This window comes from Protopterus annectens, chromosome 7.part0 (assembly GCF_019279795.1).
Source record: "Protopterus annectens isolate FY-2018-M chromosome 7.part0, PAN1.0, whole genome shotgun sequence".
NCBI classification, from domain to species: Eukaryota; Metazoa; Chordata; order Ceratodontiformes; family Protopteridae; genus Protopterus; species Protopterus annectens.
The window spans coordinates 585461830-585484921 of NC_056739.1; the positions used below are offsets into that span (position 1 = coordinate 585461830).

General features: G+C 40.2%; 1 protein-coding gene across 1 annotated transcript in view; it reads right to left on the reverse strand.

Moving 5' to 3' along the window:
* LOC122806610 (calpain-5-like) overlaps positions 1 to 23092 on the reverse strand; it is a 660704-nt gene that overhangs the window by 159295 nt on the left and 478317 nt on the right. Inside the window, exon 7 of the mRNA XM_044077176.1 lies at positions 17428 to 17505. Coding sequence (XP_043933111.1) covers positions 17428 to 17505 — 78 coding nt within the window. The remainder of the gene's footprint in view (positions 1 to 17427; positions 17506 to 23092) is intronic.

A 23092-nucleotide genomic window follows, 5' to 3' on the forward strand; every position in this document is an offset into this window, starting at 1 on the left:
AAGCAAACAATTGTTCATGTTTTCTCACATCTTTGGTTCTGTGAAGGTAGAAACCTAATTGTCTGTGGACATCCAAAAGATGTAACATGTATTCTCCTTTATTTGAAAAATTAGGAAAGAAGACTGGGGGTCTGATTCAATAAAGCCTACACTAAGTGTACACTGTTTTGAGTGAACAGACAACACAGACATAACTCACACTTTCTTCCTCCTAAGTTTAGTTTTCCTACTGTTATTCTTTTAGCTTTAAATATTGACAGGGATTTATAAAAGTTACCACAAAGTGCAGACTACATGTATACTTAGTGTAGCCTTTCTTAATGACTAGAAAATACAAAAAAATGTGATAGGAATTTTATTGAATACATACCGTGTACACTAAACTGCAGTGGTGGTGCTGAGGTAGCATTGTCGCCTCACAGCAAGACGTTGTCCTGTTCGATTCTCAGCTAAAGCATCTTCTGTGTGGAGACATGCGTGAATGGGCGTACCTTCCTTGAAGGTTGTACTTCAGGGCTGACAACTCGGTACATAAAAAATCTGCTGCCAGTCATTAGCAGACTGGAGTTCCGCTGTGGCGACCCCTAACTGGGAAAAAGCAGAAATATACAACAAAATACCATGTACACTAAGTGTACACTTAGTGTCGGCTTTACTGAATCTAGCCCTGGGAGATTGATGACCTGATTAATATTAGATACCAATACCACCACTGGTAAAAAGGAAGGATTTGTCCACAAAGATACACTATCCTTGTGAAAAATTAAATAAAGAGGTTTACAGGATAGTGCCTGAAGTACAGACACACTTCTGACAGAAGTGATAGCAACTAGGAAACCAGTTTTCCAGGTCAAAAACTTCAGATCAGAATTAGCTGATGGTTTGAAGGGGGGGGGGGGTTAACTCAGGGCCTGAAGAACAATATTTAAATCTCAAGGAGTAGTAGGATCCTTTAAATGAGACCTTAGTAAGTATGTTTCTCTGAGAAAGGCTTTACAGAGCTTGGAGGAAGCTAAAGTAGAATAATTTACTCCCATATGAAAGTTGGAAATGGCTGCTAATTCTACTGTGATAGATGAGGAGCTAGCACCCTCACTGAAAATTGTGGCTAAAAAGTCAATGACCTTTGAAATCTGTGTTGAAAAAGGGTCTAAATTCTTTCTATGGGCCCAAAAAATTAATCTTTTCCATTTACTTTTGTAAATTTTTCTAGTAGAACCTTTATGGGAAGATATCAGAATATGATTAATGGTGAGGAGAGCCTGGGCCATCTAGCAGTCAGTGGAACTTGAGAAACCATGCAGTCAACTTGAGGCCTGAAATATCTGAATGAGTCATAACATTCAGGTGAGACAGGAGCTTTGGAGTTGAATCCAGCAGAATCTATAGCAAATGTAGAAGATGAGGCCAAAGAAAGAGAAACCAGATCTGACAAGGCCAGTAAGGGGCAATGAGGATAACTGTGCTCTTTAATCAATGTGCTTTGTGGAGAAATTTGAGAATTAGGGGTAATGGGAGGTAAGCTTAAAGGAGACCTGAGGGGCAAGCATAAAGTACAGCATCCTTCGGGGACTCCCCCATGGGGCGGATCAGGGCAATGAACCTGCTGCAGTTGTTGTTGATGGGAGATGCAAAAAAGATCACAGCATAGTTGGCCCCACCAATGGAAAATCATCTCTGCCACCTTGATATTGAGAGACCAGTAATGAGGCATCAGCATGGACCTGCTGAACTTTACTGAAACCATGCTGGACTTCCCAGGGATGTGCATTTCTATCAGAAAGTGATCAGAGATCATCACACACTGCCATATTCCTATAGCTTCTTGACAAAGAGGGTAAGATCTGGATCCCCCTTGCTTGTTGATATCCCGGACCACCAACATATTGTCTGTCTGAATCATAATAGTCCTGGTTGGGAGACCGTCTTGAAAGGCCTTTGAAAGTAAAAAGCTTTTAATATCCAAAAAAACAATCTGCATTAAGCGCTTTCATTCCACACAGGGAACTTCATCAGAATCTGATTAAGTTCCCTGTGTGGAATGAAAGCGCTTAATGCAGATTGCTTTTTTGTATATTAAAAGCTTTTTAATTTTTACTAAGATTGGAGTGGCTTCTTTGCTTTATTGGGACCAGTGTGCTGGACTTGGTGTTTTGTGGGGATTATTAGATTTGGAAAGCTCCTTGATCAAATTTCTCTGAAGCCTTGTGAAATATAACAGATAATTTAGCGCTCTAAGAGCGAAAGTCACTGAAACATCCTAAATCTGTGCAGCACCCTAGACTCTGTATTAGGAGGGTGGACAGAGGACCTTTGCTCTATTGTGCCATGATCATGTCTGGTCTCTTAAGAATATGCTCAGCTGTATCTGGTTCCTTCCATGCCCATCAAGAGACTAAATCTATGAGCTCATTGGTGGGCAGAGTCATCCATGGGGTAGATGGACCAGACCTGAAGACCTCCAGAAACACTGCTTCCTCTTGGGAAGGGTTATCAATGGAGCAAGCACCCATTTGTTTTAGGAGTTCTAAGATGTCTCCAAATGAGACATCATCAAGTGGAGATCTGGGAAACCCTTCCCCCTCACCAAAATCACTGTCCTCAGTGACAGACTTCTGTGGAGTGTGTAAGTGCCTCCTTTGGAACTTTCTCTTCTGAGGGACCTCCTCAGTGGGGTGCTCCAGAGAGGTATTGGAAGAGATAATGATGCCCTGCTGGGTGGCTTGGAGACTGGTTTGGGCTGACTGTCCTGCTGGAATGGATGATCAAAGGAGATTGCGAAGTTGGAACTGAGTTGGATACAGTTGTCTGAACTCTAGGTATAGAGAACACCCTTTCCACTACCTTGAAAGTGGAGTGCCTGGGAGAAGCAGAAAATGATGGATCCAAGAAAGCAGGTTTGCAAACAGTCAGCTCCTGCTGTCCCACAGGCAAACTAGTCAAGAAGGAAGTTGGAGCCAAGCTATCTAATGCTGATGCTCCGGGGGAAAAAATGGCTCCAACAACTTATGCTTCAACTCTGAGAGTCGTCCGACTCTGAGGCACTGGACAGCTCAGAGATACCATTAGATATGAGGATGCCAATATCTTCGGATCTGAGTAAGATAACTCAAAAGCTTTCAGGTCTGATGGCTCTGAATCTGAAGCAGAGATTGGAGAAGGAGCTATGAGTAGAGGTGTGGCTCTAAGGAGGGTCTCTGGACCTGATAGGGTCAGAGTCGAAAAGACTCTCATTTGAATTTGCATCCTGAAGAACTTCCTCACCATCCTAGCCAAATCTGTCTCAGATAGGCCACTGGAAGACAGAAGGGAGGAAGTCATAAATGAAGGTCTTGAGTGAAGACAGAGAGTCTGCTCCAGAAAGGGTGACAGAAGCCTAGACATTGTTGGCTTTGATATTAAAGGAAGAGGACAGATCTGAGAAGATTTTTCGGGTCTTAACTTTGGATCTGATGCATTCAGATCTGACTTTTTTGCTAATTTAACTGCTGGCTCCGAGGATGGAGCTGAGGTCAAAGCTGAAGGGTGTTCCAGGGATCTCTTATGAGATTCTTTGGAAATCAAATCACCCTTTTTTCTCTTATCTTTTCAGAGTTTGAGCCCAAGCAGCCATTGAGGAAGATTTAGAGGGAAGTCAATGCCTAAGGATCAGCTTGTTCTTCCTGTCTATCAGAGTGTGGAAGTTGAATCCCTTATAAATATCACAATCAATATCCAAATGCCTAGGACCTAAACAATAAACACACTCAGTCTGTCTGTCTGAATTAGGTATTCTGTGGCCACACTCCACAAATTTCTTAAAGCCAGAGGGCATATCTGACATTTTGAGAAAGTACAATTTGACTATAATATAAAAGAATATAAATTTTTATTTTTATTTTTTAAGAAAAATGAAAAAAGAAAGGGGGAAGAATTACCAACAATGGTAATTTAGAGTACTAATGAAGCACAATAGAGGAACAGAAAATACCAAAAATGGTATTAGTATGAGAAGAAAGGGGAAAGCTAATATTCATGAGAAAAAAGTTAAAGATAGGAAAGAGAAATAACTATAATAGAAAAAATTATAAGAGAAATTAAACTCACTGACTTGCTAAAGTTAGATGAAAGGAAAAATTCCCCAAAACTCAGGAGTTTGTGATCTACATCCCAATGCTATGGCGGCAAATGAGATCTGAGGTATGTTAGGTTGATGGGGCATTGTGGGTAAAGGGAGGAGCTCAAGAATTCAAGTGTTCTATGAGCAGGAAGAAGCGGCCAAGTCAGATCAAAGGTTTGGATCCAAACTCAACTGTTAGGAATGCATGAAAATGACATTAGATTATGACATAAGTTCAAATGGAAATGACAAGAAACTATTGTGCAAGAGAGCAACTTGTCAAACATAAGTGGGTGGATGTAACACAAAAGCTGGAAATGGACATTTAAAAAAGTTGTTATATGTAATAGGTGGGAATAGCAACTCCTTATCATAATGGCTATACTAAAAATATTGTTTTGGAATGTGAATGACCTCACACTATAGACAAAATACATTTCTTAACATAATTTAATAGTCTTACCAGAGTTCAAATAGCAATGCTAATGCAAATGTATACACACACTTGGAAAGAAGTGAACATGTGAATTTCATAAAGAAAGGATTTCAGGATGACTATTCAGTAGAATATCAGGGATAAAGGAAAATGGGAGTATTTCTACTAATTGCTAGAGGGGCTCCAATAGTGATGGAAGAGGGGAAAAAAGATAGTAATGGTAGATTTGTGGTAGTAAGGGACTACTGGCAAGGGAGGAGGAGGATAATGCTGGCATGGATTTATATTCAACTTAAAACTGTTATTATGGCACTTATGAAGATTTTGGGAGAAATAATCAGCTTTTTGCAGGGGATATTGCTTATAGGTGGGGACTGGAACTTGATTTGCAACTGTGAGGATGTATCTGATCTAGGGGAACCTAGAAGGGGAAAATATAATAAGAGAGGGTCGATGTTTGAAGAAATTTATGAAAATATTTGGTATGGAAGATGTGAATTTAGTAGTAGGAACTCAGAATTTACATATTATTCCCCAAGGTACAGTAATTGGGCTTGACTAGGGTCACAAGGAACTAATGTCAGGCAACAAGATGACTTGGAATATTCTTGTGCTAAGCTTGTATTGGTTCCAGGGTCTTTAGCCTAGTACTCACCTACGGACTAGAAAGAAATTATATTTCAAAGGAACATGTGCATTTAATTGAAACTCTTTGAGACACATCCAATAACTATCATGTGCCAATAACAACTGAAATAAAAATGCAGGGTAATAAAGTAAAAATGAGGCACTGGTGCTAACCCAACTACCTGTTAAAAAAGAGAGAGGAATTTAAGGAATGGGTAATGATATTATTCAAGAATTATTAGGGAAGATAGAAATTTCTTCAGAAGTTATAGCTAGTGAGAAGGATATAATAAAAGTGGAGTTTAAAAATAGGGTAGAAAAAGAGATATGATTAAGAATTAACAAGAAATATTTAGAAGCTTGCTAAAGAGTAATGTACAGCAGAATAAGGGGAATGTCACAGAATAAGAGGAGGCACAAATGCAGATTGCTAAAGAAAAAATAAGGGAGTATCTGGATAATATGCAAGAGTTTAGAAAGACTGCTATTAAACAACTGTTTTTTTTGATAACCCCAGAGCACAAAAACACTTAGCACAATGAGTTAAGAAACAAAAAGTAGACAGGGTTGTTAGGAAGATTATAACAAGAAAAATAACCAGAGATCCTGTAGAGGTTCTTTGGAAATTTTATGAAAATTTGTATACAGCAGAGGAATGTGTAAGTCAAGAAAAAAGTACAAATGGAAACATTTATAGAGGACTTAAGTATGCCAAGTTTAGAGTTTAATAAGGCTCAACAAGTAACAGGTAAGACAGGAGGAAAGGAGATTAAAACGGAGATGTATAGTCAATCTGCAAGAAACTCTCTTGGAATAGATGGTATTCATCTGGAAGCTGGGAAGGAAGAAAGTAATAAAGATTTAGAAGGTTTTGTTTAATAATATTTTAAAAGGAGGGGAAGCACCAACATGTAAGAACGCTGTGGCGGCTGTATTGCCTAAAGATTGTAAAGACGCATCAGACCCAGCTTCATATAGGCTCATTTCAGTTTTAAACCAGGATTACAGTGTTTATGTCTATAACAGCTAAAATAATGGCAAAGGTATTGCCAAAACTGATAGACTTGGATCAGTGTGTTTTTGTGGAGGGGGGGTAAACATTTGACAACAGTAACAGAACAAAGATGATCCAGAGGGAAGCAAAATGTAAGAAAATACCACTATTGTTGGTGGTCTTGATGCAGAAAAAGCATTTGAAAGAGTAAGCTGGGATTGTATAAGCAGTGCAATGGAAGCATTTGCATTCCATAATACAATAACAAAGTTAATTAGAAAGATGTACGAGGGATCAGAGATAAATATTTAAGTGGAAGGGTCATTACTGATACATTATATCCTTACAGAGGAAACGGGGTGTCCTCTTTCCCTTTGTTATTTGCATTATATCGAGAGCCATTGGCAAACAAAACCAGGGACTCAGACATGCAAGGATAAAATTGATAAGGTAATCAAGAAAATGTGACTTTATTTGCAGATATATTATTTGTGTACCAGATAAAACCAGAAAAGAACATAGATATATTATTTGTGTACCAGATAAAACCAGAAAAGAACATATCCGTGTCGAGGCAGGTTCAAGGTGTTTTTTTTTTAGAATATAAAATGAATGAAGACAAAATAAAGGATATAGCTGTAAAGTATGCATCCACACATGAACTGGTTCAGCAGTACCAATATTTATACGGACACAATAAATTAAGTATTTAGAAGTATGGATTAAAATGATTCTGTCAGCTAAGAATATGTGAAAAGAGACTAAACAAAAGATAATATAAAAACTGAGAAATTGGAAGATGTTCTTTATGGATATCGATGGCAAGATATATGCATTGAAAATTTTTAATCTCTTTAGTTTTATATATATGTAAAGCATATTTTTATGAACCCGAAGAGAAGTTGTGGGCAGTAATTAATAAAAATTTGAAGAGATTTGTTTGGGAGAGGAAGAGGACAAGAGTTAAGTGGGATAATCTGGTCCTTCCAATAGAACAAGGTGGTTTAAGATTACTTAATTTGAAGGGATGTTATTACCTAATTTGAAAGGATGTTTTAGAGCTGCACAGTTAAGGCTCATACATATAACATAAATAGAAATCTATAATCCAAAGTGGAAAGGGATGTTTAGGCAAAGAGCTAGGAATGGGGGGATCCTAAAAGAAAGGCTGACACTGGTAGAGTTTTTAGTAGAATCTGGAGCAGAAGCCGCTGTTAAAAAAGGTAATTAGTAGGGAATATAAATCAGCAGTTGTCTCCTCTCAGCAAGAGGTTCCCTGGTTCAATTTTTGACTGTAGCGCCTTCTGTGTGGAGTCTGCTTATCCTCCCTGCCACTGAATGAGTTTTAAAGACAAGGAGTAGGTGCATGTGTGTGTGCCTTCTGTGAAGGTTGGGCACCGGGCTGGCAACTCGACACCATAAAAACTTCACTGCCAATCGATCTGCGGACTGGTGATCCGCTGTGGTGATCCCTATCCGGAGAAGACAAAAGACAAAGAAGTAGGGAGTATAAAATATTGCATGCTAACTATAGGAATCAATCACAGGAAGTTAGAAAATATTGGGATGAGAGACTAGATAATTTGTTCACAAGGAAACAATGGGAGGATATATGTATGGCTCCCAAATATTCAACAAAGTAAAGGAGATTTAGGATTTTTGCTTGGAAGTGCTTGCATGGATATTTTTATACCCCAAGCAGAATTCAAAGAAATTTTCCACAGGTAGATGGCAAATGTTGGAAGTGTAATGGGGAAGAAAGAGGTAATTGGGAACATAAGTTTTGGGAGTGCAGTAAGTTGACAATCTTTAAAAATTCCCTGCAGACTACGCTGTCAGAAATATTGAGTCAGCAAATGGGTGTAACTCAGGAAAATATATTTTGAGCTAGGCTAGAGAATTGGAATTGTCTTAATAACATATTATTATATCATGTTTAATTCTAGTGGCTGCCAAAAAATAGCAATTACTAGAAAATAGAAATCAAAGTCTTAACCAACTGCATTTGAAGTAGTGAATATTTATTTTATTTATTTTATTTTACATTTGTTGACCGGGATAGTCCGTCTGGGTGTGAGCTCAGTTTCAGAGGAGGCCCGGGGAGAAAAGCTCCAATAAAACAAGAACAACATTGACAAGTACAGTGTCAGTTTTACATAGAATTAAACAGAAATATCTAAAGACAATAAAGAAAGTACAGCATACAATAGGCACTTTAGTGAAAAGGAGAAAGTTATTACAATATAGTAAAGTCATATATATCTACATCTGTCTATATATATATATATATATATATATATATATATATATATATATATTCTTTTTTTTTTTTAGGGCAGGGGTCCATCTTTAGTTGATCAATTGAGTATACTTTAATACGTGTACATATGTATACCCTTACAAAAGAAAAGAAATGATCAAATTATACTCATTGTAGGTAGCTGATAGTTGGTGTTAACAAGTGAGAGTGGGGTATACATGGAGACTATAAAATTTAGGTGTTGAAATTTGATGTGGGCTTATGTGGTATTAGCCTGGCTTGGTGCAGGAGTAGAGCCAGTTGTTAGTGAGGTGGTCTTTGAGCAGAGTTTTGAATTGGTATAGGCTGGTAGCATTTTGGATGTGTTGAGGGATTGAGTTCCAAAGTTTAAATATGTGGTGGGAGTAGAAGGCGTCCCCGGCTTTGTTGTTGCTTTTGGATACTTGGAGGAGTGTTTTGTGTGAGGATCGGAGTTGCTGATTGTTGACATATGGCTGGAGTAAATGTTGTAAGGCTGGGGTTCTGTTTGGCTGGTATATTAGTTGGTGAGTAAAGACAAGTTGGGTATAGGTTAGTTGTGAGAGTTCTAGCCATTTTATTTGTTGTAGGGCAGAGCAGTGGTGGGACCTATATGGGGAGCTAGTGGTGAACTTGGCTATTTTATTGTAGGCTGATTCAGGTTTGGTAAGGTCAGTTTTGTTAAGGTTTGTAAAGATGGGAGAAGCATAGAGAACAGTAGATAAGAGATGAGTCTTGGCGATGCTTAGTCTAGAACGGCTAGTTAGGAAAGGATTAATTTGGTAAAGAGAGCCTAGTTTGATGTGTGTTTTTTTAATGGTTTGAGAGAGGTGTAGGTCGAATTTTAATTTGTTATCAATTGTGACACTTAGTAATTTAGTATGTAAGCTTGTGTTTATGATTGTGTTGTTGGAGGAGTGGATTTGAAAAGTGGCTTAGGGATTTGGTGTTTTGATGGGGAGAAAAAGCATGAGTTTGGTCTTGTTTGGGTTTAGTATGAGGTTAGTGTTAGTTAGCCAGAATTCTACTTCTAGGAGGGACTGTTGTGTTATAGCCTGTAGCTGTGTTAGAGAGGGGGCGGAACATATCAGGGTAGAGTCATCTGCATACTGAATGAAAGAGGCAAGAGATGTGGATTTATGGAGTTTACTTGTGTAGATGGTAAAAAGTAGGGGGCCTAATATGGAGCCTTGTGGAACTCCTATGCTAACAGGGAGAAAGATGATAGCTCCTGTTGCCATCTAACAGCCTGCTGGCATTTGGTTAGATAGCTGTGATTTTGCCAGCTGTGGAACCAAGCTAGAGAAGAATGACTGAGATATAACGTGGCCAGTTCTGACAGCAGTTTTTGGTGTGAAACAGTGTCAAATGCCTTTGAGAGATCTAGAAAGATGGATGAGACATATTTATTCTGATTTCTGTGTTCATTTTTTGTGTTAGTAAAACTGAGGATGGTGGTTGTGGTGCTGTTGTGGGGGCAAAAACCATGTTGTGTGTTTGATAGGAGGTTATTGAAGAGACGGTAGTTTAGAAGCTGGGAGTGAATACATTTTTCTAGTATTCTGGAGAGGTGAAAGAATGGCAATGGGCCTGTAATTAGTAAGCTCGGTAGAGTTGCCACCTTTATGCATTGGGGTGATATAGGAGACTTTCCAGATTAGTGGGACATGGTTCTCAGAGATAGAACAGTTGATGAGGATAGAAATGGGTTAGGCTATGACTTCGGAGGCAACTTTGAGGAATTTCTGATGGGAGGTTGTCAGCAGCTAGGCTAGTGGGCTTGAGCTTACTGAGTAGTTTACCCTCATTGTTGGCTACGGGGATTGTAGTAGTAATGTGAATTGTGTGAATTTTGTTTATGAAAAAGGAATTGAATTGTGTTGCGATGTTATCATTTGATGGGGGTGTGGTAGGATTGGGGGCGGTCGTACTACCAGGTTGCAGGAGTTTGTTTATACTGGCCCAGAATTTTTCGGGGTTGTTTTTGTTTCTTTGCTGTGCAGTGATGTAGTAGGCATTTTGTCAGCTTTTATCTAGGATTTGGCTTCATTCCTAAGTTGTTTGAAAAGTAGAAGGTTGTCATTGCTTTTCTTAGTTAGCCAGTGTTCCCATGCCTTGTCCCTTTCTTTTAGCAGGTCTTTGGTGTTATTTCTAAGCCAGGGTGTGTGTTGATGTTTTATTCTAGCTATTCTGCAGTGGGCCAGGCTCTTTAGGATGTTGACGAAGGTGGTGTTAAAGTGCTGAAGAGTGTCATCTAATGGTAGTGTTTTGAAGGAGGAACAGTTAATTTGTTGGAAAAGGGAGTTGAAAATGTGGGTATTAATTTAATTTTTTCTTGTTGCGGATTAGCCTATAGAGTACTTGCCTAGGTGGACTAATATTGTTTCTGATTAGGTATGTGGGTAGGTGGTCACTTATGGTATTGGGGAGGCATCCTGCTAGAAGGGGTGTGTTATTTTTATTTGTGAGAGTCCAATCCAGGATGGATTGTCTGTTGGAGGTTTTGTCTATTATTGTGGGGTTTTGTATGAGCTGGGAGAAACCATATAGGTTTATAAAATTTGATGGATTATTGGAATTATAGGTGGACCAGTCAGTGTTGAGGTCACCCATAATTATGGTTTCTTGGTGGAAGGTTGTGGATAGCCAGTGAAATATGTCTTCAGCTGTGCTAGTGTTATCTCCCGGAGGGATATAGATAGCCACTATGATTAGTGTTTTGTTCTTGTTGATATTCAGTTTGGTGATGAGTAATTCTGCATTGCTAGATGTAGGAAGTGTGGTGTTGATAACTTCTAGGGCTAGATTTTGTTTAAACATTATTACTACACCTCCTCCACATTTATTTTGACGATCGAGTCTATATATGTTGAACTGTAGGGGAAGTATTTCATTGTTTTTGACATGTGGCTTAAGCCAAGTTTCAGTCAAAATGGTTATGTCAGGGGGATGTAAATCAATTAGTACATGGAGGTCATGGATTTTGTTTAGTATACTTTTTAAATTTATATTAAGCAACAGCAGGGAGTGTTGTTTGGGGTGAAGGGGTATGGTGGAGTTGACTGAGGTGTAAGTGGTAGTTTGTTTATTTGTAGTCTTGGGGCCAGGGTTGGGGTGGATGTCACCACTGAGTTTTAGTTTTGATAACATATGAAATAAAGTTGTTACAAATTTGCTTATTTGTTTGTGGTTTCTAAATAGTGGTTCATTGTTGTGTCTGATTTGATGGTATTTAAGTGGGAGGTAGTCACTTTCTGTGTTGTTGTAGAGGTTAGGTGTAATTTGGAAGTTGTAGAGGTGGGTTATGGGCAGTGGAGAGTTGGTGATGGAGTTGGTGGGGTGGTCATAGTAGATGGGGATGTAGAAGTTAGTTAAATGATAAAGAAGGGCTGGTGTGAATAGGTTGACTGTGTGGAGAGATAAGGTAATAAATAGCGTTTGTTTTAGTGGATGTAATGATGTGTGTTTTAGTGAATGTAACACTGTGTGATTTATTAGTGTGTTGAGGTTGCTAGTGTGAGACTAACAGCGTGTGGTTAGAGTGTGTTGTGAGATGTTGGAGGGGGAGGTGATAGTTGTGAGTTTGTGGGTATGTGGTACAGCGGGGATTAAATCAGATAGGAGGGTGACTATGTGGGAGGTCAGAGCAACTGAATGTGTAGGTGGATATGTGTTGTATTGTAATGGTGGGGGAGGGGTTATAATGGAGATTGGCCTGTTTTGATTACAGGGTGTGACAACTGTTAGATGTGTATGAAACAGGAGGGTTGTTTGTATTGATAGCATCAATGCATTGATAGCATTTTGTAATGGTAAAAAGGGCAGGGATTGGTAAAAGGTTAATATATGTGTGGTAATGGATGAGTGTTGATTAGAATTAGTGTGGAAATGTGGGCTACTTTATAATTCAGAATTGTACAGGTAGTGAATGGTAGACACATGTGAGTGGGAGTGGTTAGGTTTAGATAAATTTGAGTGATTTAGGGGTGGGAGGGAATGGTGGCAGGGTAGAGGAGCGGAGTGAAGCATGAGAGTAGCAAGGGTGGAACGGAGCGGGCAGAGCCAAGTTCCATAACAGCACAGTAAGGAACAGTCACTTAGACTACCAGGCACTGTGAAAAGTATTTATGCAGCACTATGGAGTGGGAGAAATATGGACAAGTGTATTGAGAAGGAGAAGACTGAGTAAAACAATGATTCCATACTAGAAAGTATTGGGTTTAGAGAGATCTCTGGTGGGGGTAGGGGTTACCAGTAGTGTGCATTCCTGAATACATTATAATGAAATTTACATTAAATCATTAACATACACTGTAATGTTCCTGTACTTTAAGTAAACCAGCCACAGACTTTTGCAGATGCAGCTTGCTGGTAGAGAACTGCTATAGAGATGCCTCACAACGTTTGTATTAGCTGACAAACTGTAATGTTCCTGTACTTTAAGGAAACTGGCCGCAGACTTTTGCAGATGCAGCTTGCCGGTAGAGAACTGCTATAGGGATGCCTCACAGTGTTTGTATTAGCTGACAAACTGTAATGTTCCTGTACTTTAAGGAAACTGGCCGCAGACTTTTGCAGATGCAGCTTGCCGGTAGAGAACTGCTATAGGGATGCCTCACAGTGTTTGTATTAGCTGATAAATGGAGGTCACACTACTGGAAGATGCCAAAACAGCAGGCAGAACAGGCTAGAACAGTTTAAAATGGTGCCGGTCTGAGTGAATATTGGAACAGAGATAAAAGAACTGGACGTGGGATCTTTAGAAAAGGGTAGGAGAAAATTACATAGAAAACATGGCAATTGTGGGTACAATATGTGCAGAATAATGTTTTGGAGGAAGACTGATGTTTAAGGGAAGGCAGGAATTGAGAAATGTGATGTTGGAGTGCTGATAATTTTATAAAAGCATGTATGGGATGTATAATATTTGCAACTGTGAACACATTAACATGGTTTGTTTTCTTTTCTATAAATATATGTCTGTGTCTTAAATGATAATTCAATAAAGGTGTTAAAATATTCATATATAATTCATGAAGTAACATTTTAGCTAATATAATTCTTGGCAAAACTCAATGCTTCTAGGACTGCTTTTACAATTAGTGCATTTTTGCAGCTTATATCTGCACAAGTCTCAATTTTATGTAATCTTAGTTATCTACAGATGATGCCTACTTCCATTTCCCAAAATCCTGCAATACCTACATTTGCATTCAGAGTCTTCACTACTAATCCACTAGTTTGTGTTAACTAGTAGTATCTTTAATGCATTCTTCCTTCCCTTTTATATTTTTATAGCACATGCTTTGCTACCGAGAACGTGTGTATTTCTGTTTGTAAAACACTTCTGTTGCATGTTTTGTTTTGGTTTGCTATGGCACCTCCATCTCTACTCCCCAAAGTATACAACCTGTTATGTGACCACCAAGAAACTGTCTCCTTATGAACACAAAAAGATCGCTCCAATAGTACTCAAAGAAAAAGTACTTTTGTACAAACACAAAACAAATTTAAATGAATATTTTTAGGGACAACCCCGTGCACCCTGGTGATTTCACATGCTACTCAATTACTGAAACTGTATTAGGGACAGCACATTCTTGGAGGGAACAAGAATGATGCAGATGCATATAGCTAAAATGCATCAGTATCATTTTTATAGTGAGCAGCCTAATATAGCAAGAACACAAGCAAACCAATTAGAGCAGATTAACAAATGAGCTGTCTGCTTTTGCATACGTGAAGGAAAACTGGTTTAGCCATGAATGGTACTTATGTGGGCTGCTGACACCAGTTCTGCCTATATAAGGCATATATTTTTCTATAGCTGTTTTTCTCCTGTCTTCCATATGACTTTTGAGCTTCTTCTTCCCTGGCCCATTTATTCATCCTTTTTTCCTGGTGTATGAGGATAGTGGGAGAGGAAAGCAAGGCAGACATCATCCAGTGGAGATTACAATTTCTTTTCTTTACTTCCTAACTCCCACTTGCAAAGACAGCTGGCAGATCCACTGCCAAACTGCAGCCTGCTATAGTAGCCCAGTGGTGTGTGTGTGTGTGTGTGTGTGTGTGTGTGTGTGTGTGTGTGTGTGTGTGTGTGTGTGTTTGTGTGTTGTTCCATATACACCTACATCCAGCTAAAGAGGTATATGCTGTTTGGCAGCCTGCTGTGCTTGTCACAACTCCTAGTCTGTTGTTGTTCCACCTTGCCTCCACTAGGTGGCAGTTGCACAGTGAACTAAAGTGGCTCCCCCACTCCAAAGACGGGAAAGCCAAAGGTTGAATGTCATCTCCATAGGATCATACAAAGTTAGTAGGCTAATGGCCCTAGGGCCCTTACAAGCCTAGCCAAGCCAATTTCTACCCTTATTTTCACGATCAGCACCTATTGCCCTTATCCAAGAGGGACACAGGTGAAACCCCCGGGGTGAAGTTATGGTTACCCATCCAATCATCCAGACTGCGTTTGAAGATGGGATATGTAGTGCTGTGTTTGACATGAAGTGGGAGAATAATTCCAAAGGTGCGGTAACTCTAAGAGACAAATTTTTCCCTCAAGCAGGTTCTATTAATGACAAATGCCAGGTTAAGGTCTTTAGAGCAAGTAACCTGTGTACCATCTGACTTACGGAGATGCACCATTTCCAATAAGACAGGGTCAGAGATTGCCTTGCATGCAAGGCAGAGATCGCCTCTGAGTAGTCTGTATGAAACCGAATAAAGTAACAGTGATTTCAAATGATCCACAAAGGACAGATGCTGAAGACCTAGAATTTTCCTTGTGAATAACCCTTGTGGTCTCTCCAATTGCTGCAGGTGCTTGGAAAGGCATATACCAAAAGGGGTGTTGTACTCATTTATTAGCATAATGAGTGAAGACTACAGGGAGGTTATAACTTCTTTTTTTCTGGCGGTAATGCCCTTACTTATAAGATGAGCAATACAGAATGCCCTCCTTACCACTGTGGAGACATGGTGGTTAAAGGTGAGGTTGCTGTCAACCTGTGTGCACAGGTCTCTCACGACTGAGTGAGCACTTAAGGTGTTGCTATTGATTTGGTAGTTAGCATGAGCATCACCCTTACTGAAAGGGATGATAATACATTTTTTTGCATTAAATTTAAGGCCACAACATTGGCAGCAATCATTTTGTTTGTGTAAGATTCTCTTGTAGGATGTTTACATCATTTGGAGATTCTATAACCCCCTCCCAGTTTGCAGTCATCAGCAGACTTTGTCAGCTACAGACCTTTAATTTTTGCTTGTACTTCGGAAAAATAGATTCCAGACAGTAGAAGTCTCAGGACTGATTCCTGTGGAACACCGCTGGTTACAGGTCTGCTGCTGGAGGTGGATTCCCCTATTTTGACTACATGGGTTCTATCAGTGAGCCAGTTAACAAACCATCAAATGATATAAGGATTGATACCTAGCTGGGTGAGTTTGTCAGTGATGCCAGAGCGGGGAAGTGTCAAAAGACTTGGCTAAGTCTAGGTAGGCTGTATGCAGAGATTTCGCCTCGCCCAGGGCCTTGGTGGCTGTCTCGAAGAAGTTCACCAGTTTAACAGGCATGATCTCTCTTTGACAAATCCAAACTGAATGGGGTCAAGTGTATGGAGATTACCCATATCTTTGTTGATAAGGTCCAGCATGATTTGCAGATAAGGCTAGTCAGGTTAATAAGTGTCTAGCTACCAGGGTCAGTGGAAGTACCGCCTTTGTGAAAGGGAATAATGGCGGCTGTTTTCCATTCACCTGGGACAAAGCCAGTGCTTAGACTATGATTGAAAAGGGTACCCAATGGGGTTACTAATTCTTGTTGGAGTCCATGTAGGATGCAGCCTGGAATGTTATCAGGTCCCACAGATGCGTATTCTTGGCCTTAGAGAGGGTGCTAATGATCAGCTCTTTACAAGGTAGGGGTCAGGTGTCAGGGATGTCAAGGGGTACGTGTGCTGGGGACAGGGGAGTGAAGTTTTCAAAGAACCTGTCGGCCAAGAGGTTAGCTATGTCCACAGTCTCAGCATATGTGGTATCATTAAACACAAGTTCAGCGCAAATCTGGCCCTTTCCTTTTAGGTTACAGATGCAACTAAAGTATGCCCTATGGTTGTCTTTAGTTGAGGAAGCTAATTTGGATTCATAGTTTGCTTTGGAGGACTTCACAAGAAGTCTTATTCACTTGTTTAAGCAGTTGAGGGAGTGTTTCCAGTTTAGGGCTCGCTCCCTCTTACTCTTATATAGTAATTTCTTCCTCTTGTTGTAAAGCTGTTAATGGCAGCTGTCCACCAGGCAGGTTTGCTCTTCCTTGAGGAGCTTGTTTTGGCCCTATAAGGTACGGCTGAGTCACTGCAGTTATACAGGTGTTTGTATAATGCATTGGTGTAGAACGAGGTATAGTTGTCAGTTCCATCTGAGTGGGGAGGTGCAGAGAAGCTATTTATACCATCCTGTAAGAGGTTATAATATGCTTTGGAGAATTTTTTTTTAATTGCTGCTGGGGGGGGGGGGGTGGTCAGGTGTGACAGTTACTTCAAATGAGATGGAATTGTGGTCAGATCTCACCAGAGAAGACTTTACAGTGGGGGTGCTACAGTGGTCCTCCACATTGATAAGTACCAGATCCAGGATGTTGGCAACTTGTGTCATCCAGCCCCAGCCTTGATAGTTAAATTAATCTAGCCAAAGCTGCAGACACATTTTCTTCCTTTAAAAAAACAGAACTGAATTCATACTTTTTTTTTCTTCATAATATGTGACTGAGGAGGCTTTAGGTGGCAGTCCTGCAGATCTTTACTTCTCTACAGTGACCTACTACTCCCTCCTCTAATGACTCATTTTAACATTTCACCACTATCTTTCAACATCAGTTTTACTTGAAATATAGTTACAGCTAGTACTGGAGTAGATATATAAATTACAGTCCTTCATGGAGTTAAAATTATCCTAAATACAAACAACTATCACTTTGCAAGTTGTGTATCACATCTTACCAGAATTCACCATCATCTGTCACTGTGACTCCCATTTTCTCCCGCATCTTCTTACTTATTTGCTTCCATTCATTGGATCTAAATAACAACATAATTTGCCATTACTACAAAGTAAAGAACTTAAATTTGATTTTAAGAAATGTGCCATGGGCTGTAATAACAGTCAGTAAATTGAATGCACTATACAAAGGTAATATAAGTGATAGACAATGTAATATGACTGGAATATGCATCCAAGAGAAGATCTACCAAACTTTTTGTGTGCACTCAGTTCAGCTACTGAGTCAAATCAGTTAAAATAGATAGTATTATTATCTCCTTAACAGTAAAGTTTATTTTCAAAAAAACATCAGTTTCCCTTAACTTCTGCCAAAGTCTCTTAGCCTCTCTGGCTTATTTTTTTCTATCTTAGATGTACAGTAACATATTTTTCATCCCACAATCCTTCCTCTATATCCTTCTGAAAGATGAAATTGTGTATGTCCACTGGCTTTTTTGTGCTGTTTTGTGATTTAAATGTTTCAGTTACACTGCTTCAAATCTTGACTAAGGTAGGTGCTATATTTCATGACAGACCCACGTCTTTACTTGCTCTCAGGCCTAAAAGTTTGCATCCTTGTTGAGGGCTGCAGTTTGCATCCTTGTTGAGGGCTGCTGCATCTAGTCTGCTTTTAAAACAAATATTTCTGTAACTTGCAAAATGCATCATCACTACAGACATTACTTCTAGTAAGCATAAATAGATAATGAATAATAAGGGGTTCATCAGGCATCCCTGGCTCACCTTCTGAATCTTAGTATCTTTATCCACTCAACATCAAACAACACATCGCCCCAATATAAACACTGTTCTAGAACTCTGTTTTAACAGTGGTGAAAGTACACCTGTGTAAAATCTTACCATAACAGTCGATGTCCTTGCCTTCACTGCTGCAGTATTCTTAACATATGGGATTCCCTGCCATGGAAGCCCGATGTCCAGCCAGTCTACCAAAGACTCCTCTTGCTTTAAAGGTATGCCAAATGTCACCCAAATGCTTCTTGCGTAGCATAGGGCATAAAGGTTATGTTCAGGCCTGCCATAGTCAGAACTGATTGCCCCAGTTGGAATACCAGTCCAAGGAACCCAAGAGTTAATCTGTACATCCAGGAAGGCAGAGGACTAGGGGAAAGAGGGAGAGAGTGAATATTTGCAGTAGTGAAGGCAAGGACATCTACCATTATAGTAAGATTTTACACATCTGTACTATGTCCTTACAGTCACTGCTGCAGTATTCGTAACATATGGCAGAGTGCCAACATTCAAGAGAAAACTAGGGAGGGCCAAGAAGCAAGAAAGTTCCCTAAAAAGTCAAAGAACGGCACTAGCAAAACTAGCCCTAGCTCTAGAAATACCATCCAACTTGTAGTGCTGGTAAAGGTATGTACAGAAGTCCAGGTAGCTGCTTCAAGAATAGAATTAGTATCTAAACCCTTGAAAAAGCAACAAAAGAAGTCACAACACTATTAGTATGAACCTTGACTGAAGAGGGAAGGCTCTTGCCATGAAAAGTATAACAAAAAAGAAATAGCTTTAGAAATCCAAGAAAAAATTGTTTGCTTGGATACAGCAAGTCCCGAATATCCAGGATGAAAAGAAACAAATAAATAATCAGATTTTCTAATAGCCTTAGTCTTATCCAAATAAACCCTGAGTTGTCTATGCACATCCAAAGTATGCAGCATCCTGTCGCTGTCAGTTTGTGGACATGGGAAAAAAGTAGGCAGATTAATAGACTGATTAAATGGTAGCTCATTAACCACCTCAGGCATAAAAGAAGGGTTAGTGCACAAGGACACACTGTCCTCATGAAAGGTCAAAAAAGGAGGACAAGCCATAAGGGCCTGTAACTGAGATACCCATCTGGCAGAAGTAAGAGCTACCAAAAGAACAGTCTTCCAGGAACAATGTTGCAAGGAAGCTGAAGCAGCAGGCTTTAAAGGAGCCTGAGTCAACTTCTCGAAGACAAAATTAAGATTCCAAGGAGGGGAACAGGCTTCCTGGGAGGTCTAATATTAAGGAAGCCTTTAAGAAATTGTTTCAACTCAAATCTAGAAGGTAAGGGAGGAGAAAAAGGCAAACAAGCAGAGACAGTTGATAAGTAGGCTTTAATAGAAGAGTAGGCCAAACCAGCATTGAGCAACTCACACAAATGAGAGAGAACCAAAGGAACATCTGCAGTAAGTGGGTGCAGGTTACAAGAGAGGCACAAAATAGAAAACCTCTTCCATTTGAATAAGTAGGATTTCCTAGTAGTAGGTCTCCTGGCTTCCTGAAGGACTTGCAGCATATCCTCAGAAAAAAGGTGGCTATGAGGAATCAAATCTTCTCTCCCACAGTGTCAGTTAAAGCATGGACAGGTGGGGATAGATGAGAGATCCCTTGCCTTGTAAGAGTAAATCTACCTGTGAAGTAACTAGTGATGATTGCCCCTAGCTAAATGCAGAAGAAGAGGGAACCAGTGCTGTCATGGCAAAAGGGAGTCACCAACAAGTGCTTGGGAGCATCCTGTTGAATTTTTAACAGGACTTTCAGAATGAGAGGAAGGGGAGGGAATGCATAAAGAATCATCCCCTTCCAAGAAAATAAGAGGGCAACCACCTTCCACACCAGAGGACCGTGGACTCTGGCACAAAACAGATGATGTTGTCTGTTCAGAGGGGAGGCAAAATTACCTATTTGAGGAGTACCGCACTGGTGGATATAGTCCGGAAACACATCTCTGTGAAGCATCCATTTGCGGGACTGAGTGTCTGCCACAATGTTCTGACCAGAAGAGATATAAACTTTTAGGGAGCCAAATGTCGCCCCTGCATCTCATGTCTGAAGCATATGTGAACAATTCCTGGGAGGAAAGAGGAGGATAAAAATGGATCCCTGGATTCAGAGACAACTGCTGAATCCACCAGTGAAGTTCCTGTCTGAGACAAGGAAGGAGAGGAACTACAAAGTCTAGAGGATGTGCATGTTGAAGCCACACTGACTTCAAAAGCCACTGAAGCTTTCTCATATGAAGTTTGGCCAAAGGGAGCACTGGAATTGTGGATGCCATGACACCCAGGACTCTCAGAAACTCCCTGGCTTAATGGAAGACAGCAGAAGAAGAGTATGAAAAAAAAAGAAATGAGAGTTAAGGCCTTTGGAGGGGGCAGGGAAGCCAGCATTGGCACCGTCTGAATTCTGCAACCCAGAAAAACATGATTCTGAGAAGGAGTCAGAGAAGACTTTTTGAAATTTATAGTGAACCCGAGACTCTAAGAAGAGAAATGGCAAAATGATAATTTTTGCAAAAGGGTCTCTGGAGTGGACATCTAAATCAACAGGTCATCCAAGTAAGGAAATATCTGGATCCCTTGAAGCCTGCAGAAAGCAATTACAGGAGCAAGGCATTTGACGAACACCCTTAGGGCAGTAGAAAGGCCAAAGGGCAAAGCAGAGAACTGAAAATGCCAGGAAGCAATAGAGAAACACAAAAACTTCCTGAAAAGAGGATGGATCAGAATATTGAGATAAGCATCCTTGAGATCCAGAGACACCATATAGGCCTGAGGGAGCAAGAGAGGAAACAGAATCTGAAGGGACAACATCTGAAAGGAAGGCACTTTTAGAAAAGTGTTTAGATGAGAGAGGTCTGGAATAGGTCTCCAAGTGTCCTCTTTCCTGGGCACTAGAAACCGTCTGGAGCAGAGCCTTTTCTCCCTTTGGGGCACTGGCACCTCTTGAATAGTACCCTCAGCCAAAAGATTTTGAAGAACCTGTGAGGAAAAAGGGCAGTCATTCCTGAGAAGGCTGAGGAATTCTCAAAAAAAGATGGGATTTCCACATTATGAAGTTCCCTTGATGAAAGATTGACAGAAGCTAAGAATCCTGAGTGATCTGAAGCCAAACAGGAAGAGAAAGGCAAAGAGAAAGAGGAATGTGGCTGGGAAGCAATGGGTAGTCATATAGTACCTGGTTTGCCTGGAAAGGAAGGTTTTTGAGTCCCTGAAAACTGAGGAGCTTAGTAGGAGGAGCCCATATGCTACTCTTCTTACCTTTAGTAGAAGGGCGGGATTGTCTACGAACAAAAGTAGGCTTAGTGGAGTAGTTTCTCTTAAATTTAGGCACAGAAGAAACAAACACATGCTTAAGCTCCTTTAAAGCCTTAACCATATCCTGAAGGGATTTAAACAAACCATCAGCAGCTTTTCCAAACAGAAGCATAGAATCCAGAGGAGCATCCTTCAACTTAGTTAAATTATCGTCAGGTAGAGGTTGAAGCCTAAGCCAAGTATACCTCTTCATTCCTGAACCAAAAATAGCAGCCCTAGAAGAGGCACCTGCCACATGAAAACTACATTTAATAGAATGAAGAATGACTTGAGAGGAAGTCCTTAGCAAGGAAAGAACAGAAATTTGACCCTCAGAGTCTGGAAATTCAGAAATAAGTTGACAGGCTTGAGAAAGAAGAGCCAAAACATACCTAAATATATTGGTTTGATAATAAATAGTCCTAAAAGCTAGGGTATATGAAGTGTAAACCTTCTTACCCAGTCTTTCCATAGCTCTGTTGTCCTTGTCAGAAGACAATAACTTGGGTGAAGGAAGCAAATGAGTTGGCTAATCAGAGGCTACAGAGACTACAGTGAGTCAGCAGCAGGACATTTATATAAAAAAATAACAATCCTCAGGCACTCTATAAATCCTGTCAGGTTTCTTGGAAGCAGGGGCCAGAGAATTAGGTGCATGAGAGGCATTGGAAAAGCATCCAGAAAAGCATCCAAAACAGGAGGAATAGTTGCAGTCTTAACAGATTCCAACTGCAGCAATTCAAAGTACCTCTTAGGTATTTCAGAGACCAGCGCACAATCCCACTTAAAAAAAAGCCATCACCCTAGAGAGTGTGTCCCCAAAGGAAATTTCCTCAAAAGGAACATCAGGACTAATAGATTCCTCTTCCTCTGACCCACACTCCAAAGGAGAAGAAATTTGAGTAGAATAAGTCAGGGATTCATCATCAGAATCTAGCTCATCTTCAGAGCAATCTTGTTCTCTAGGGCTTTTAAGGGGAGTAGAGGACCAAGGAGGAGCAGGAACTGAAACCCCTTGTGGAAGCTTTAAGGACATTAAATAAGTAAATAGCCCCTGAGTAAAGGCCTGCCAGTCACTTTGTGGATCCGTAGGAGCAGAAGAAACATGTTTAAGTTTTTGTTTTTCTTTTAAGGGAACATCCCCTCCAAAAATCTGAGAAGGCTCAGACCCAGGATGACAGTCAAAAACCATAGCAGGAACTTCTTCCTCAGCTAAAAATGGAGGAACTCGCCTAGGCCCCTCTGAAAAAAAATCAGCAGTGGTTCCCCTGAATGTCTGAGACAGATGCCTGCAAAGCCTCTTCAGATGTGCTGCCAGCCAGATCCTCTAAGGCCTCCAAACATGGTCACTGCAGAGAAATCTGACCACACAGCCAGGCAAGACACCAGGTTTGTAACAACCTCGGGAGAAACATCTGGTAGAGGCTGGACAGTGGAAGATTCCGGTCATACCTTTTTCACCTTCTTCTTCCCTAACGGTTGACCCTTGGTGTGGGAGATTCCTTCCACTGTATCTTTAGTGAGAAACTTAAGATATTGGTTCTGAAGATACAAG